Source organism: Parasteatoda tepidariorum, chromosome 1 (genome assembly GCF_982258835.1).
Source record: "Parasteatoda tepidariorum strain Cologne lab strain chromosome 1, Ptep-v5.0, whole genome shotgun sequence".
Taxonomy (NCBI): domain Eukaryota; kingdom Metazoa; phylum Arthropoda; class Arachnida; order Araneae; family Theridiidae; genus Parasteatoda; species Parasteatoda tepidariorum.
The window spans coordinates 88,224,091-88,243,004 of record NC_141755.1 but is presented as its reverse complement, the minus strand read 5'-3'; the positions used below and the strand labels follow the sequence as shown (position 1 = coordinate 88,243,004).

The 18,914-nt window shown below is 34.1% G+C and overlaps 1 protein-coding gene across 1 annotated transcript; it reads right to left on the bottom strand.

The window, feature by feature from the left end:
- Positions 1–6: 6 nt before the first annotated feature.
- Positions 7–17,054, bottom strand: LOC107440490 (sulfotransferase 1B1). The gene is made up of 4 exons (XM_016053434.5): positions 16,902–17,054; positions 7,344–7,738; positions 4,941–5,172; positions 7–885 (listed from the first exon to the last, which is right to left on the bottom strand). Exons 2-4 carry the CDS (start codon positions 7,731–7,733, stop codon positions 617–619), a joined length of 891 nt encoding a protein of 296 aa, XP_015908920.2. The 5' UTR covers positions 7,734–7,738; positions 16,902–17,054; the 3' UTR covers positions 7–616.
- Between the last annotated feature and the right edge of the window lie 1,860 nt (positions 17,055–18,914).

Below are 18,914 nucleotides of genomic sequence, written 5' to 3'. Positions count from 1 at the left end.
TCTACATTAATTCGAAACAAAGAACAATGGTTTTTATTCAATAAGTTTTGTTCTTCTTATTTTACACCATTTAGGAAAACAAACAAAAAGATGGTTGAGCACAACGTCATTACAAGAGTTGGCGATGTTGATACACGTTCGTGCTGGGAGCGTGGCATCCATTTAGTGTGCAGTTAGGTGCAAACATTCTCTCTCTATGGAGAAAATGGTTTTTTTCTTAAAAGAATATAACTTTACAAAGTGCTCTATACTCTTTATTGATAAAATAGGCATCTCATAGTTGCGTGATTTCCTTACTTTTCACTGGACTTACTTACCTTGGAGAAGTAAGGAGTGGTAATACACTTGCGTGCGAAAAGCAAGATTTGCTAAAACCATAGTAATGGAGAGGGGGTAAATGTGGAGAGTGGTGAAATCGCGTAATCTTGTGACGCCTATTTTATTTAAAAAGAATATATTTATAGAATGTGTTCTAATTTATAATAAAAAGAAGAGTTTCTGTGGGTATCTCTCTTATAGTTCCAAAATCGTTTGAGCTAGTGTCCTGCATTGTGGGCATAGGGTGCTAGGGTAAATTCATTTTTAATGTTTGATTAGACGTACTTAATTGAAATTTTTATTCATAGTTCAGTATCTCATCCTTCCAAAGTGGCAAAAGAGCCATTCCTTCTGTCTTTGATTCGAAGTATTCTTTCATTCTTTGATTCTGTTGGCGGTTGAAATAATTCCTCCAATCGCCAACAATTCCTTTTCTCATCATTTGAGGCTTCTCGTTTTTTGTTTCGTTCTTTCGTTGACCTGTTGAGTTGTTCAAGTACTGCTGCATGAACGGATCCTCCTCAACTAAAGATTTCATGAAATTGAAGGAGGAGTACTGCAGCACATCTGGAATAGATAATCAAAATTTTATACTGACATCTAAACTTAGATCTTCAGATCAAATGTACAAATAATAGTTGCTTTTCATACAAATAAATCGTTAGTTTTAGTGATCGAACATACCTATAAAAAAGTGAAAAAACCAATTTTGCATAGCCAAAGCGGAAAAAGGAACCAATTTTGGGTGTGACTTAAATCGAATTCTTGGCCATAGATGGCGCCACTAACTGTTTTACGATGACAACTTGGGCAGCACAATCCATTTCAGGGTCAGGGAAATAAAAATCATAGCACAGTTGTTATTTGTCTTTTGATACGTAACCATATTTGATAGCATAGAAAATAACGATGTCGGTGAGTTTTTAAATCTGGGCATAATTTTATAACCGTCGTTAAGCAGCCGACATAAGTTTTAGGTTTACGACTACTAAGATTCTACTCCGTAGCATTTTATATCCGTCGTTGAACAGCCGACCCAATTTAGGGTATAGGACTACTTAAGTTCAACTCCGTAGCCTTGTTATTTTGAACAAATCCAGAAAACAAGGAAAATCCTGGATCAGTACCCCCAGAGGTTTTGATTTGTTATGGGAACATGGAGGACTCAGCGATTTGACAGATTTAACATGCATCAGTCACCATTTACTACATGGCGAGTTTTCGGCCGGAGGGGATAGAATCCACGAACTCTTAGGCATGGGTTCAGTGCCCTACCAATCAGGCTATCCCGGGCTTACTCCGTTGCATTTTATTTTATAATCGTCTTTGAACAGCCGACAGAATTTTTGAGTTTACGACTACTTATGTTCAGCTCCGTAGCCTTGTAATTTTGAACCTAATCTAGAAAACGAGGCAACAACTGGATCAAATATTGGGAGAAATTTGCCTTCGTGGAGGACTTTTTGAAGGAACTAACGCGCCTTTGTGTTACATGGAGAAGGAAAACCTCGAAAACCTTCCACAGTTAGCCTGACGGCAAGGGGACTCTAACCCGTGATCCGTCTACCCCTGAGGATATTTTTACTTCAGCACTGTGATCCATGGAAGCCGGGTGCGGAATTCGTATCGACCAGCCATCGCTGGGATTCGAACCCGGTTCACATCATTAGAAGGCGATTTCTCTACATCCTGAGCCACCACGACTCCGAATCAAGCATTGAACATTTTGCTTTAAGTTGCCATTGCGATAATTTAGTAGAAAAAATTGCCGATCTACATCCATAGGTTGAAATCACCGGTCACCAAAATAAAATTTATTTAATCACTGTGCAATCGCCCATTTTTCGCCGAAGGTGTATGAACGCGCATGTTTCAAACGCGTTATTTCAATTTCTTAAAATTATTGCATGGGAAAACTGTGCTCATCTTTGGAATGTTAGGTTATTATTAAGGCCCGGATTTTGATGACATTTGCATTTTTATGCATTTTTTGCATTTTCTGACATTTTTTGTCTTTTAGAACATTTTTTTAGATTTATAGGGCATTTTTCTTTAAATTTTGGGGCGTATTTTGCATTTTTTAAAGTTTTTTGTTAATTTTTTCCAATTTTGACTATTTTTTTTTATCAATTTTCATTATTACACTGGCTTCCAAACAATGAAGAAAATCTATAGAATATTAACAGCTGAAGCAAAATATTTTCAAATTGAAGAAGAATTGTCAGTAAGTGAGACCGTCTTTTTCAAGTACGCACCTATAACATCAGTAGACGTTGAAAGAAGCTTCTGCAGGAATGAAAATTTACTTTCAGACAAGAGACACTTACTTACATTTCAAATTATCAAAAAACATTTAATAATCCAATGTAAGTCTGATATTTAGTAATATTATGAGATGGAAGTTGTTATATCCATTAAAGTTTCTATACAAAATAAAAATATTTTGGTGTCAATATATTTTCCTTTTTTTGTTATTTTAGGATATAAAACATATTTTTTAAACTTTAATGAACGTAGAACAAACAAGTATTGCATTGCTTTATATTTTTTAAATGACTCATAATAATTTTAAAGACCGAAATATTTTTTTAATTCAATATTTTTACTTTATTTAAGGCATTTTTTGCGCAATTTTTGCATTTTTAAGGGCATTTTTGGTCCTTTTTAAGGTCCCGCAGTGGACTGATCGTTAAGACACGGTTCCCAGCAGATCACCGAAGTCAAGCATCACTGGCTGCGGTCAGTGTGCGGGTGGGTGACCACTTGGATCAGTCTGCGTAGGGACCGAGGGTGTGCGGTATTGGTCCTCGTTAAACTGTGCTACCGTAAAGTGCTCGACTTCGCGCGCAGGTCGTCGGGCTACCGAAGCGGGGGTGCCATCCCCTCCGAAGAGGATCAAAATTGTGATGGCATGTCTTCGGATCATCCTCCGGGATGTTTCCCAGACCGTCGCCAATAGCCCATTGTGCTGCTCTAGTGCGACGTAAATTAACAACAAGAACAACAACAATAAGGTCCTTTTTAAGGGCATTTTTTGCACTTTTTAAGGGCATTAGTTGAGATTTTTTAGGTCATCAAAATCCGGGCTCTAGTTATTATACACTGGTTACAAATTTCAGGGGGGGGGAGGACTGAATCTGGTTATCACTCAAGTTCATATTAATTTCAAAGTTCATATTAACTTTTTACGGCCAATAACTTTTAAAAGTAGCTTAATCAGTATAATTTCATGATTGTGATTAAAATAACTATTTCAGATTTATTTAATGAACATATTTTATGTTTGTAAATAAACATAAATTTAATGTTGCATTATTGGTTCAAAAGCTCAAACCCTAAACTTTTATTAAGTGAATGCGTTAAATATACATTTAATTTTCTGCATAAGTTTGCTTGGAGAGGCCAGAAAAGTTTTCTTTTATTTTAGAAGTAAACTGTTTAGTGTTTACAAATTTTTTTAGCAACGTTTCACACCAATTGCTTGTTTTAATGGTTTACAGTTTTTAAAAAAGTGGTTACTGTTAAAAATGCTACAGCTTTTTGTAGATGGCGAATAGCAATCCCTATATCACAATTACCGCGAATAACCAAAATCAAGAGAATGTAGACTTTCTCCCGTGAATGTCAACGATCACATGCCCGATTTGGTGAATGTCCGAAATATATCCGATTTGATATTAATTTATTCGTTGATATTATCATATAGATAGATTTAGAGAAACATCAGTGTTCGGAGTACCGTGTAAACTTGACCTTAAAAAAACATTGATGTAGGGCCCACCTTGCAATGGCTCTGAATCTTAAAAAAACATGGCTGTAGAGAATACTTGGCAAATGTATACCGAGTACTTAACAAGATCTGGTATACACCGAAGAGCCATTACATTATGACCACCCTGCTAATAACATGTAGGACCACCTTTAGCCCTCAAAACTGCTAGGACCCGCCGTGGCATTGATTCCACAAGTTGCTGATAGGTAGTCTGAGGTATCTGGTACCAAGCGCTCACCAACTGGTGCTGCAATTCCCTCACATTGCGAGGGGGTAGCGTGGCAGCACGAATTTGGTTTTCCAAGTAGGGCCCACAAATGCTCTATTGGATTAAGGCCAGGTGAATTTGGGGGCCAAGACATGGCTTAAAAGTCACTGGAATGTTCCTCGAACCAATCCATGACGATTCGACCCTTATGACATGGTGCATTATCCTGTTGGTAAGCACCATCCCCGCAGGAAAAACTGTTGCCATGAATGGGGGAACCTGGTCTGCAACTACATGTTCAAGTAGCTTACAGACGTCAGAGATTGTTCTATGAGGATTATGGGTCCTAATGTGTCCCATGAAAGCATTGTTCCTGGGCGAGAAACCATGAAAACCTGGGCGAGCCCATCGTTATAGATGGTTGGTGGGTGATCATAATGTAATGGCTCTTCGGTGTATATTTCTGACATTTATCAAAGCTACTTTGTGATTGTCAACATTCACCGGCGGAAATCAACAACCACCGATTTCGATCATTGACAGTAACATTACCACCTTTTTCGAAACCTTAAAAACAGAAACGAGAAATCGGTGGTTTAATCGGAAGTGAAATGTTCCGAGGTATGTTGACAAAACCCTTACTTTCAATGATTTCTTCGTTTATTGTTTGCAGTCCCAGGAATGAAGCTATTTCCAAGATAGACGCTCTTCGGTTCTCTGTGAGGGATTCATATGTGATGAACAGAACGTTCTTCAGGTGTCTCTTTTCGTACCAACTGTAAACGAGGTCAACGTAATCACCATAGGGCATTTCACCACTGATGAAAGCATCAAAGAAATCATCGAAACTTTCGATGTGGTATCCTGGCAGTTTCTAAAAGAGAACAACAGAAACATGTAATGACCATAAATGTTACTTGCGAAATGGGATTAAATTAATAATTCACTTTACGTTTGCAGAAATTCTATCACATTCGATTAGTTTCGGTTCTGATCGTTTCCTCGTAAAAGGGCCAAAAGGGGAAAGAAAAACAATTACAGTCGGACTTCTATTTAACGAACTTTCATTTTGCGATTTTTTTCGAGGACCAAGAACATTTTGGAAATTTCTTCGTAAAATAACTTCCAAATAGCGAAGTTCTTATTTAACGAACTTTTCTTTGAGATCCACTTTTCCTATCTCCCAAAATATTTAGGAACGTTTCAAATCTGTTAACACGTTTGATGGGAAAAAATGACCTTGAATTAATTTTTGGAGCCAATTAACTTTTAGAGAAAGTAGTAAAATCTGTTTCTCTTTTTGTCAACATTTTAAGCGAAAAACTCAGACAAAATTAATGGATTTTATCAGTAGTAATCAAACTTAAGAACGCATGTGGTCATGTATGTTTAAAATTTATGTAACATGATAGTGTAACACTGAATAATGTTTTACTCTATTCTTGCTTTCGTGCGGATTTCTTTTATGGTTAAGATTTATAAAATAAATAGTAGATACTAGTTTTAAGATAAAGGAGCATCCATTGCTGTTTTAATTATGTCTAGCGTCTATGAATTGAAAACCTGTTTTGTGTTGCTTAAGTATTTCAAAATGTGATTTTCTATTTAACGAATTTTCCATATAACGAGCTTATTATCGGGATTTAGCGAGTTCGTTAACTAGAGGTCCGACTGTGTTACACATTGGTAACAGGTCGCTGTTAACGCTTACCTCATTTTTATCACACAACTAGATTCGACTGCTGTGAAAAGCTTTGGAGGTAAAAAATTGACTTATCGAAACAATGGTTTGCAAAAATTTAAATTTTTTCTTTTGTTTCTGATTGTAAAATTTTTAATTTACTTCAAACTATAGAAGTAGCCTCAAAATAAGGTACAAGCTATCTTTCAAGAGCAAAATTATCCGCAAGTACGGAAGTAATTGGTTGACGGTAGCAAGTAAAATACGGAACACATAGTCTGTCTGGTAATTCCACTCGCCATTTGTCTGGAGCGGTGATGATGGTTCCGAGGTTTAGCTATTTTAATTAGGGTTGTTGGGTCAATATTTAAGACAGCTTTTGGCTCTGGTCGGCTGCTATTTCGTAACTTATTCTTCTATAAGAACAAATTTTGTCATAGATTTTTTTAAAAAAAGTTTTTAAAGAAAGAAACTTCGAACGTGATGTTGTACCTTCGATCGAATGTTGTTAATTGGACGATAGGTTGTGACCACTTGAATCAAACTCTTAAGATCATTTCTATTAAACTTCTTAAAGTTGAAATTTGCTTTCGGAGTAATAAATTTGTTAATTATCAACGTTATACCAAAGAATATTTTACTGAATTATTTCAAAAAGTTATAGCTTTGCTAGGAACGTAAAACTTTTTACATTCTGAGAGTGGCGTATTCTATGGGGAAATGCATTTCTGCTAATTGGATCTGTTGTATATACCTTCGACTGGTCAAAAGTACAATACAGAGACTTATGTAAAATACACCAAGCATACATTTTTTTATAGTGTTAGGCTTAATATAACTAAATTATTTTTCTTAAAAAATTACTCAGCAACTGTAAACTTGAAGGGGAAAAAAAAGAATTCTCCAACTTTTGCCTAGAAAACCTGAGGTAATCATCAACACTTGTTGTTGATAGTACCCGTCGTTACAGTTATTAACTACAAAGATTGAAAAAAAAAATTTATTTACTAGAGGCGCAAATTATTGCAATTGAAGGTACAACAACTCCCTAACTGTTAAAAATTTCTCCAATCTAGACTGAGGAGGTGAACAGCATAAAGTGCCAATATAACCACCATCAAATTTCTTGAACCTTGACTGAAAGAGTTTAACTACAAAAATAACTAATGTAAGTGCCCTCTAAGTGCTTCGACCAAGGCTAACGAAGTGAATAGCATGAAGTGCTAATGTAACTAGCCTTTAATTTCTTCAATCCCGACTGAAGGCGGGGCAGACTAAAAAGAGCTAACGTAAATACCCTCAGACTACTTCAACCTAGATCGAAGAGGTTAGAGGACGGCATAAAGACCTAATGCAAAACAGACCTTTAAGAAGTTATAGTATGAGACGCATGCATCTTTTGGATTTCTTGCGACGTGGATATATCTGGCATCTTCACTGTACTTCATCAACCTGAAGGGAAGGTGGTACTTCAAAGCATAGATATCCTTTTGTGGTACATCCGACGGAAATCCGTCCTGTTCGGGAAAAGGTATGGATGATATCACTTCAGATATGCTGTTCGCTGCCTTGCCATTTCTCAACAGAAGGTAGACAATGTGCTGCATCCACGTGGTGCCACACTTGGGATAGGATACGATAAATATTTGTCCATCCCTTGGAGAGTATTCTGAAGCATCCGAGAAGAATTCTTCATTTGCACCCAGCGGAATGTGAAATTCTCGAAAAAGTTTGTAAGGGAGGCCTTTGCCCATGTTATCTGGAAATTGAAATGGAAAAATATGAATGTTGAAACTAAACACGTAATAATAGATATAACTGCATGTAGAATTTTAAGAGTTTCTGTCGCCTACAAAAAAAAGTGAAACAAAGCTGTAATTTTAAACTGTATAAAGAACTATCTCTGGCTTTTGAAACGAACCAGGAGATTAATGTTTTGGTTATTAAACATCTCTCCGGTTTTCATATTTGCACATTATGTGTTTGAACTATGAAGCTTTGGAGTATGAATGGAGCGCAACAAAATGCAAAAATGCTACAACAAAAATGCAACAACCGATAAGAATGTTCTTTTGTAACTGCTGTCAAATTTTCAATGACAATTGTAATACACTCTTGCAATTTAATTTTGTGACTTGTGGTTTTTTAAAAATCAAATACTTCCATTTGAATCCCAGTTTATACATTTTGCGAACCATAATTCAACTTAGAGATAGATGGTTTGTTTGAATTATAACTTCACACTCGTTTTCTTTAATTTATTTATTTTTACCCATTGGCAAAAAGGGTCTTGTTTTGGGTTTGATGGCATGCGTGCTTTATTTGAACGTCATCCCACTTTACAACTGTGTTCAAGAGTAATAGTAAACAGTGCGCATGCGTTGTCATTGCATGCGTTGCTATGGCGACCGCTGCTGTTTGATAATTTTTTTAAAATTCTTTTTTTCTTTCTATATTCACCAGCAGTCATTCTTAATGTATTGCCATAATAATAATTTAAAGTATTTTTATATTCTTTCTATTATTAACTTATAATTACTGTCTTGACGGCGATTTTAATATAATTTTGAATACTGAAGAAGGAGAAGTATTTTGTGACATCTTGAAACACGCTTATAGCCAAGATTTGAAAACCAATCCGGCGACAAACATCAATTGAGACAGTTTTTGCCACCCACGATTTGAAATGTTATGGCGCTTATCGGAGTCAAACCAGAGAAAGAAAGCATGTGACCAATAGTTAACCAGTGATCGTAATTTTTTTTATTGTTTAGTTGGAATTAAGTTTCCTTGTTGCAAAATTATTTGCAATTAGGTTAGTTATTTTATTATTATTTTTACCTGATTTATGATACATGAAAAATAGAAATGAATAGGTAGTACTAAAATATATTTCTTTTAAAATATAAGCTAAACCCCAGAAATATAATTTTTTTTATTTCAAGCCGGAGCTGATATGGAAAGATCTTCGCATTTGAGTAATTGAAGGAAATACTTTGCTAATATTTTTTTGTTTATTTTCAAAATTTAATTCAACGTAATTTTCTTTAAATTCTCTAAACCCAGTGGGTTGCCACGTCCAATGAAAAATGGAATGATTATAGATAAAGTACGAAATTCTCTTGAAAATTTCTGGTTTAGCCTACTCTGTAAAAACTGTAGAGCAGGGGTTTCCAACTTACCTGAGGGCGGGGTCGCAATTAGAAACACCGGTCAAATGGCGGGCCGCAACATCATTAAAATTTTATACAGGACTCTTTTATGTATAAAAGAACATTAAATATTACTGTTAGACTTTTATCAAGTTGTACAAAACAAAAGTATTGAATTACAAATTAAAATACGAAGTAGATTTTTACCTGAGAATATTTTTTTTTTGCACCGTTGGTTATGTTAAATTTCACAGAAACGAAGAAATTAGGTTTAATGGTTCGAGGTTTTATGGCAATCAATATTAATGGTTCGAGCGGGTGACCTAAAATATCCTAACTAATAAGTGCAGCCGATATCTTAAGTTTCAAAATCAGACAAAAAAACGTACTTTCTCTGAATAAACATACCATTTTTTCGACGGATTCAGATTTCTGATCTCCAAAATATAGGGAGGATCCAAAATATAGGATCATGGGTTAGAGTCCCCTTGCCGTCAGGCTAACCGTGTCAGGTTCTCGTGGTCTTTCCATGTAACGCAGATGTGGGTTAGTTCCATCAAAAAAGTCCTCCATTAAGGCAAATTTCTCCCAATACTTGATCCAGGAGTTCCCTTGTCTTCTGGATCGGGTTCACAATTACAAGGCTAAGGAGTTGAACATTAGTAGTCGTAAACCCAAAAATTGGGTCGGCTGTTCAACGACGGTTATAAAATAAAATAAAATGGCATGTCCAGTGGTCGGCACTACTAGTAATGAAACTACTGTAGGGTGTAGTTTTAAGTGTAGTTTCTGCGCGTTACAAAAAACAGTAGTTTGTACCCTTATGAAAAAATCGAGGTATAAATGAGGTATAAACGAGGTATATTTTAAAGGTATAAAGGAGGTTGTTATTTAAATACGTCGTTGAGGATGAAAAGGGTGCAAATGAATACCTCAAAACCAACCTCAAATATACCTTAAATATACCTCCAGAGGTATATATGTTTCAACTTGAGGGGTTTAATTTTACATCGGGGGAGAGGTAGATATTTACTACTTTAAAGTGTTTCATTTTCAACCTTAGGTTATTACATATCAGCTTGAAGTATATTTTTTTACATTTGTGGAAGTATTTATTCAACAACCTAAGGTGTGTCATTTTACACTTCAGGTTATTATAAATCAACCTCAGGTGTATTTTGTTCAACTTCAGGTAATTGTTTTTCAATCTCAGGTATATAATTCTATGCTTGTAGAGGTATATATTTATCAACCTGTGGTGTGTCGTTTTACACTTCTGGTTGTTATAAATCAGCCTCAAATGTATTTTGTTCTACCTCAGGTAATTATTTTTCAACCTCAGGTACATAATTTTATGCTTGTAGAGGTATATATTTTTCAACCTAAGGTGGGCCATTTTACACTTCTGGTTGTTATAAATCAACCTGAAGTGTATTTTCAACACTTGGAAAGGTTATTTTTTATTAGCGCCATGTGTTCCATGTTCTACCTTAAGTTATTATTACGTAACCTCAAGTATATATTTTTCTATTTTTAGAAGCATTAATTTATCAGCCAAAGATGCGACATTTTACACTTCAGGTTTATGTAGCTTAACTTAAATCTGTTTTTTTAGCACTTACGAAGGTGAGGTGTTATACGGACCACCTAGTTTATTAATTTTTAGACTCACTATATAAAAAATATAATATATATAAAGATATTATTTATATTACATGAAGAATAATGTATATCATTATACTTTTCTCACTAGTAGAGATCATTTATCAACCTGAAATTTTTTATATTAGACCTTCGGCAGTAATTGCTTCTTTTGTTAAGCTATAAAAAAAGTTTCAAATGCATAATTCTTCTATAATTTTGATAGATTGATTTAAATCATCTCAAAATAACTCTTATCCAAATTCTACAGTTAGTAAAAATTATTTATGGGAACTCATACTCGTATTTTTAGAAGGTAGTTGTCTAAGGTGCTTGAATTTTTAAAGCTATAAAACTACAAATTTAAATAATTAGTCAGCTGAAATTCAAAATACTACTTTTATTTAAAACTAAAATGTCATTTTTTTTACAAACCAACAAAATTATTTTAAATACTGCTTCCGTCTACATGTTGAAACTTGTAATTATTGGAACCTAAAAGAAAAAAAATGAATTAGTAGGAAAGTCATATTTACAATAATAGTGGCAGGTTTTAAAATATTAGAAATTGCTTTTTTTATGATTAAAATTAACTGGATGATATTAAATTTCTTTTTCAGATAAATAGTATTACTCTTCTGCTATTTCAATTCAATCCTCGTAGCTAAAAAGCATGATATGTATCACAGCCACGAAATAAAATACACTGAAGATAGTATTACTGTGGCGTAACTACCACTATAAATATTAAATACCGAATCACTAGTATATAAGAGATGTTAACTTGAATCTATCTTGAGGTACCTTTTGATAGATGAAGGTTGACATAGTCGATAATTAATTCCCCCACATTGGTGACCTACGGACGTGATAAGAAATTGTCAAAATTGATGGATGAATCCACATTAAACAGTTGATATGCTCAATTTAAACTGCTCAAAGAAAAAAAGCTGAAACAGTCGCCAGATGTTTCTATGAAAATTGGATAGTTAGATTTGGAGTGCCATACAGAGTAATTACCGATAGAGGATCACAGTTTGATTCTGAAACGTTTAAATCTCTTACCAACTTATGTGGAGTAAAAATCAACAGAACAACTGCATATCATCCTCAGTGCAATGGCAAAATTGAGCGTCAACATCGTACATTGAAAACTGCAATAAAGGCACACAACTCTATTAAATGGTCTGAAACCCTTCCTACTATCTTACTTGGTCTCAGAGCTGCTCTACGCGATGACACCAACTATTCAATATCTCAGATGGTTTATGGTAAATGCATTAAACTTCCTGGTGAATTTTTTGATAACTCAAAAGTGACAACATCCACGGAAAACTTTATTAGCAATCTTCAAAATCAAATGGAAACATTAAAACCTTTAGAGTCAAAATATTTCAAAAGGAACAAAGTATTTGTGCACAAAGATTTAAGTTCATGTTCACATGTTTTTATGCGGATTGATAGAGTCAGGAAGCCATTAGAGTCTCCTTATCAAGGACCCTATAAAGTGATGGATAAGTCAGAAAAGTATTTTGTAATTAGTTATAAAGGAAAAAACGTAAGCATTTCAATAGACAGGCTTAAACCAGCTTATCTACTGAATTCTGAAAATGAGAATCCAGATTACGATGAAAACCTAAAAGCTGCAGAACCTAACGAATGTTTAACATCAAATAAATTACAAGAAAATGCAGCCAATTCCGAGCAAAATGTTAAAATGTCTAGATTTGGCAGAAAAATAAAAAAGCCTGTTCGCTTTTTAGAACAAAACTGTATTAATTAGATACATATACATTTATTTTATATATATATATATTTTATTGCATTGAAACTAGAATGGTATAATTTGTATATATGTTATATTAATATCTTGTATATATGTTTTCGTATTATGATGAGTCATTATGTAGTATAATTTTTGAACTGTATATATGCTGTTATATTATCATTATATGACAAATTTGACATACTTGCAAATTTGACATACAAGCATCGTAACTTAGTTACTGGTGAGGGAGTATTGTAGGAACATCATATGTCACATGACTATTCATATTACTTTTATGAGAGTTGCGAATGGCAACAGATCAAAAAAATAATAATAAAAAATGAGTGTTCTAAAAAATGTCTGCTGATCATTTTTATCCTGTAACTCTGTTGCGTACATTACCATTAACAACATTTACAGAAATTGAAATATACAGGGTGTTTATAAAGTCCCGGACCCATTTTGATGTTTAATAACTCATAAAATAATAAAGTTAGATCAAAATTAATAACATAAATGGTTAGATAGACTCAAAAAGTTTCATGACCCTTGTCAATGAACTTCCACGTGTGCCCCCTTCGTCGCACGGAGAATATCAAGTCGATAGTCAATTTCACGCCAGGTAGCGGCAAGCATGTCGGCATCCACAGAGGGTATTGCTGTTGTAATTCTGGCTTTTAGGTCATCAATGTTCGACACGATCCTCCTGTAAACATTGTCCTTTATAAATCCCCAAAGAAAAAATTCCAGTGGTGTTATATCAGGTGATCTGGGTGGCCAAGGGATTGGACCTCCTCGCCCAATCCATCTTCCTGGAAAATGGTCATTCAAAGAACTACGAACGATGATACCCCAATGAGGTGGTGCACCATCTTGTTGCAAAAAGACATGTAGCTGAAGCTCTTCCAGTTGTGGAAATACAAAGTTTTCCAACATGTCTAAGTATACGACTGATGAGACCGTCTTTTCTGTAAAAAAGAAAGCTACCTGGAGTGAAATTGACTATCGACTTGATATTCTCCGTGCGACGAAGGGGGCAAACGTGGAAGTTCATTGACAAGGGTCATGAAACTATTTGAGTCTATCTAACCACTTATGTCATTCATTTAAATCTATCTTTATTATTTAATGAGTTATTAAACATCAAAATGGGTCCGGGACTTTATAAACACCCTGTATAATTCCAATCTTATTATGCAATTTTAACACTTTTTATTTTTCCATACATCTGTAACATTATGGTACTTCTAAGTTTAATAATTAGATTTCATTTTTTTTATTTCTTTAAAAATCTTTAAACTCAATAAACCTAGTCTATATTTTTAAACTTTTTGCCAGACTTCATGAAACTAATAGCTTTTTTTTAAATTTTTGACGTTGATTCTGAAAAGGACTTACGTTATTGTCAATCACATCAAAGTTTCTTAAAAAATAGTTTTTTTAATATTTTTTAATCTATGTAATCAAGAATCAACAATCGTTTAATAAATTAAATTTTAAAGTTATGTACCAATTTTTATTCTCTTTTTACACTCAATCGAATAGAACAAATTACAAGCTGATAAGGAGCATTTATTTTAAAGTTGTGAGTAATTTTATGTGAGGAAAATGTCTAAGAGAGAATGATTTGAAATAATACTTTCAAAATAAGTTGAGTATAATATCTCCTATATAACTTATAATACCGAGCAGAATAAAACTAATAGTTAGTTGTTACGAACACTTGTTTAAATATAAATACACATCCCATAGGATGAAATTCAAAACAATGCATATTACTTTCAACCATAAGTGTTTTTATTTGCAATTGATTTGATTTCATTCAGGATCAAAATACAATTACATAAATTCTGTAGTTTATTAGGAGAGATTACTTTTTCTTTTAGGTATAAATTCAGAACTATTACCTAGGGGAAGGGTGAGCAGCTTGCTAGTCTCTTCTTCTGCGCCGCTGTGCATGTGCTATTTACAACCTAGGTCATCTCAGCAATGTCAGGGAACTGTGGATAAGCTCTGTAAATATATATATATATATACAAATAAACTTTGTATATATATAAACAATATAACCTTTGCCACAAATATCCAAACGATAAGCATACAGCTATAGTAGTATTTCAAAGCAAAATTGCTATTTTAAAAATCTTTCAATTTTCAATGACTTATTTATAAGAGAAATTATGAACATTTTTCTCAATTAATCAGCGTGCATACTGCTACGTTAAAACATATACATTTAAGCAAAATAAAAAGAATAGTTCTGTTTGAATAAATTACAAACAATAAACTATACTGTGCATAGCCTGCTGTAACGATTCACCAGTAACGTTATCCTAAACAGCGACGAAAAATATTTCGGTTATTCTCTCTTATTGCTAAGCCTACAACGATGGCCTCTAAGAATATCATCCAACTTAAATTATTTAAGATCAGGACGCGTGGTTAAAACAAAAATAATAAAATTTAAGTTAGAAAATTGAAACACATTTGATTAAAAGTGATAAAACTAAATTAATAAATGTCAAGCACACTTACCGAATTTATATTAAACTTTCGATTGTCAACACACACGCCAGTTACCGGTTCGCATGGAACTCTGGGAAGTGAGCTAGTTAATATGAAGTGAACTTTAAACAACCTTAAAACAAGCTTATGTATAAATAAAATGACTTCATACACCTCAATAAATACCTCACTCTCTTTAGTTGAAATAAAGTATATTTTTTTATACCTCATAAATACCTCACTATCGTTAGTAGAAAAATGGTATATTTTCTTATGCCTCGTAAATACCTCACTCTCGTTAGTTGAAATAAGGTTGATTTTTTTATACCTCATAAATACCTCTTTTGTTACAAGTGTAAAAAAACAACCTCGTATACCTTAAAAATCACCTTATCAGTCTGGATGATTTGAAGTGAATTTTAAACAACTTCAAAACAAGCTGAAGTATAAGTAAATCAACCTCGTACACCTTAATTACAACCTTTACAAGGTATAATTTTTATTGCTGTTTTCTCTGCAACCTTAAATATACCACAAATATACCTCAAAACAACCTTAATACCTCAAAAATACCTCAAATCAACCTTAAATATACCTTAAATTTTCGTAAGGATAGCGGCTCCTGACAACTACTTTTAACGTTAGTTTAGAAAAGAAACGCAGTTCTAACGCAACTCATTTTTTGATCTGTATAAATGTTCACGGGTTTGTCAATAAATGCAATGAAAAATGACCTTGTGACTGCATCAGAGCGTTAACAGAAAATGCGTATTTAAAATCACGTATGACTAATATTTAAATTAGCTATTACGAAAAAATAAATACTATTAATCCCTTTGGTCACACTATCACATGTGAATGCGCACTTGTGAAACATTGTTATTTCAAAAAAAGGGGACGTATGCACTTAATTTCTTGGACGAAATAAAGGTGCATAAAACGAATTCATAAAATTGCAAGTATTTGATAATTTCGAATTTCTTAAATTAAATATTCCTTGTCGAAAAAAGTATAAGAGGTTGAAGGTTAAATAAACAAATTCGAAAAAAAAAGTATTTTGGAATAACAAACTGACTCATGTAAAAATGAATATATATTTCAAAATTATTCCTTATAGTTAATGTAAGCCAATATCTTATTCAAAACCATTTTGAACATAGGTCTAAATTAAGTTCTAATTTTTATAATTAGGTTTTTAAGTTTATTATATATTTAAGTTTATAAATTAAGTTTCTAATTTTATTTTAGACCCGCCGTTGAACATCCGACCCAATTTTTTTCGGGGTTTACAACTACTAATATTCAACTCCGTAACCTTGTAATTTTGAATCCAATTCAGAAGACAAAGGAATTCCTGAATCAAGAAATATGCCTTCATGGAGGACTTTCTGATGGAACCAACCGCATTTGCGTTACATGAAGAGGGAAACCAAGAAAACCTCCCACGGTTAGCCTAACGGCAAAGGGACCCATGATCCGTTTATCACCGAGGATATTTACATCAGCACTGTGGTGTGTATAAGCCGGATGCGGAATTCGTATCGACCAACCATCGCTGGGATTCGAACCCGGTTCATCTCATTGGAATACGAACGCTCCATCTCCTGAGCCATCACGACTCAAAAAAAAAGTATTTGTAGTTAATTACATTTGTAACTGAATAGTTAAATTGTAGTAAACTGCAAAAATATTGTAGATTTGCCTACCACTGGGCTTGTCGAACTACAAAGAATTACAGACAAACTTTCTTGGATGATATATATTTCATTTGTGAAAAAAAAGAAGGAAAAAAAGAAAGGATAAGAAAGAAAGAAGACAGACAGCTTAATATTCTAAACAAAATATGTAAGTCTTACCCAATTCCTGACAGTAGTTTACTATTGCGATTAGAGATGGTTTGTATTTAAAAAGATCCAACGGAGAGCTTTTTATACGTCATATAGAAGAGGATTGGCCTCGTTATTATTTTTCATTATCATCAGTAATGAATAAGCTCCTCCTTTCTTATCTTCAAATCTCCTCTTTTGCACTTTTTGTTATTTTTTGTATTATCTTGCTTCAAAGTGAGACAGTTATCTTGACTTCAAGGTATATAATTCTTCAGCCTGTGAGTGTGTGTGTGTTTTCTTAATCTTTATTGATTCTAACACCGGCTTAGAAAAGCCTGCTTTAAAAGAAAAAAAAAAGCTTACAAAGAAAAGTTTCAAAGCTAAACTCTTAGAATTCAAGAAAAATCTTAAAAGAATTGATAGGAAATCCTTAGCCTAAAAATTAGCTGCTAAATTAGAGCGACTAAACTGTAAAAAAAGGAACAAAAATTAGCATTTCTAACGCTAAATGCGAGAATCCAACGAGAAACCCCTATTTCCGAAATCAAGACTCCAAATTTTCGATTTTCAATTTGTTGAAAAGTGATTTTTATATTAAAAAGTATCTGAAACGGGATTAAAGGACGGGCAGAAACTAAGAAATAAACATTTGTATGTTTTACAACCGTCGTTGAACTGCCGATCCAATTTTAGGTTTACGAATACCATTGTTCAACTCCTTAGCTTTGTAGTTTCGAACCCAATCCAGAAGACAAGGGAACTCCTGGATCAAGTATTAAGAGAAATTTGCCTTCGTGGAGGACTTTAATGGAACTAACCCGCATTTGCGTTACATGGAGAGGAAGACCACGAGTACCACCCACGGTTATCTTGACGACAAGGGGACTCTGATCCATGATCCATCTACCACTGAGAATATTTCGCTTCAGCACTGTGGTCGGTGCAAGCCGGATGCGGAATTCGTATCGACCAGTCGTCGCTGGGATTCGAAACACGTTCACCTCATTGGAAGGCGAGCGCTCTATACCCTGGAAGTCTTTAATGGAACTAACCCGTATTTACGTTACATGGAGAGGAAAACTACGAAAACTTAGACACTATTATTAGAAAAGTATTATTAGATAGTATAAAGTTAAGATAATTCAGGTAAGTAAAGTGCCTGTTTAAACGCGTATTCTATTATAGTAAAGCGCTGTTTGTGGCGTATGTTGGCGATTCCGGTTATGGCTTATTACACAGTTCTCAATGTGATCTACCCTCCTTCCAAGCTTATAATCGCCCTACCGAACCTCCCCCTCCTTTCGTACAATATTGAGTGCGACGATCTTGACGATACAAAGTCCAAATCTGGTGGGAAATAGATGTTGTTGCATATGTCTGTTTATGCAGAGGGGTACGATTGTTCTTGTTTTCCAGTGGCGCCATCTATGACCAAGAATTTGATTTCTGCCACACCTATCCATCACACCCGTTTATCGGGCGGACCCATTCACACATCCAATAATTCATCCACAGATCGTAATTTTGACCTTAATCAGAGAACGATCTATCTCCAATCCAGTACTCCCAGAGGTATTGATTTCTTATGGGAACATGGAGGACTTCGCAACTCGACAGATTTAACGTGCATCAGTCGCCATTTACTACACTGGGAATCTTCGGCCGGCGGGGTTCGAACCCACGAACTCTCGGACCTGGACCCAGCGCCTACCGACCAGGCTATCCCGGCCCTTGTGAAATAAATAGGTATTCAAAGAAAATATGTTTTCGTGTTACTTAATTTACTCGCAAAATAAAAAATAAAATAAAATAAGAATAATAAAACAAAAATTATCGAATAAAATAATATAAAAATAATGACGTAATAATAAATGAAATATTAACTTACGTCGCAGTATCTTTAATGGTAATTCGATCAGTGTCATGAAGAAAAAAAAAAATGGAGCATTGATTTTCATCTGAATTTTTAACTATTCTGTTCTTTTCCTTCACAAAAACATCCTTTTTCATTTTGTCTCACATTAGATTCGTTCTTCTTAT

What these genes read in the sequence shown, in the direction of transcription:
- LOC107440490 (XM_016053434.5), bottom strand. Translation starts at nt 7,733, where the DNA reads ATGGGCAAAGGCCTCCCTTACAAACTTTTTCGAGAATTTCACATTCCG. An exon ending in CATACTATAACTTCTTAAAG is followed by an intron (nt 5,173 to 7,343) that starts GTCTGTTTTGCA and finishes GTTCTCTTTTAG; the next exon opens with AAACTGCCAGGATACCACAT. An exon ending in AAACGAAGAAATCATTGAAA is followed by an intron (nt 886 to 4,940) that starts GTAAGGGTTTTG and finishes TATCTATTCCAG; the next exon opens with ATGTGCTGCAGTACTCCTCC.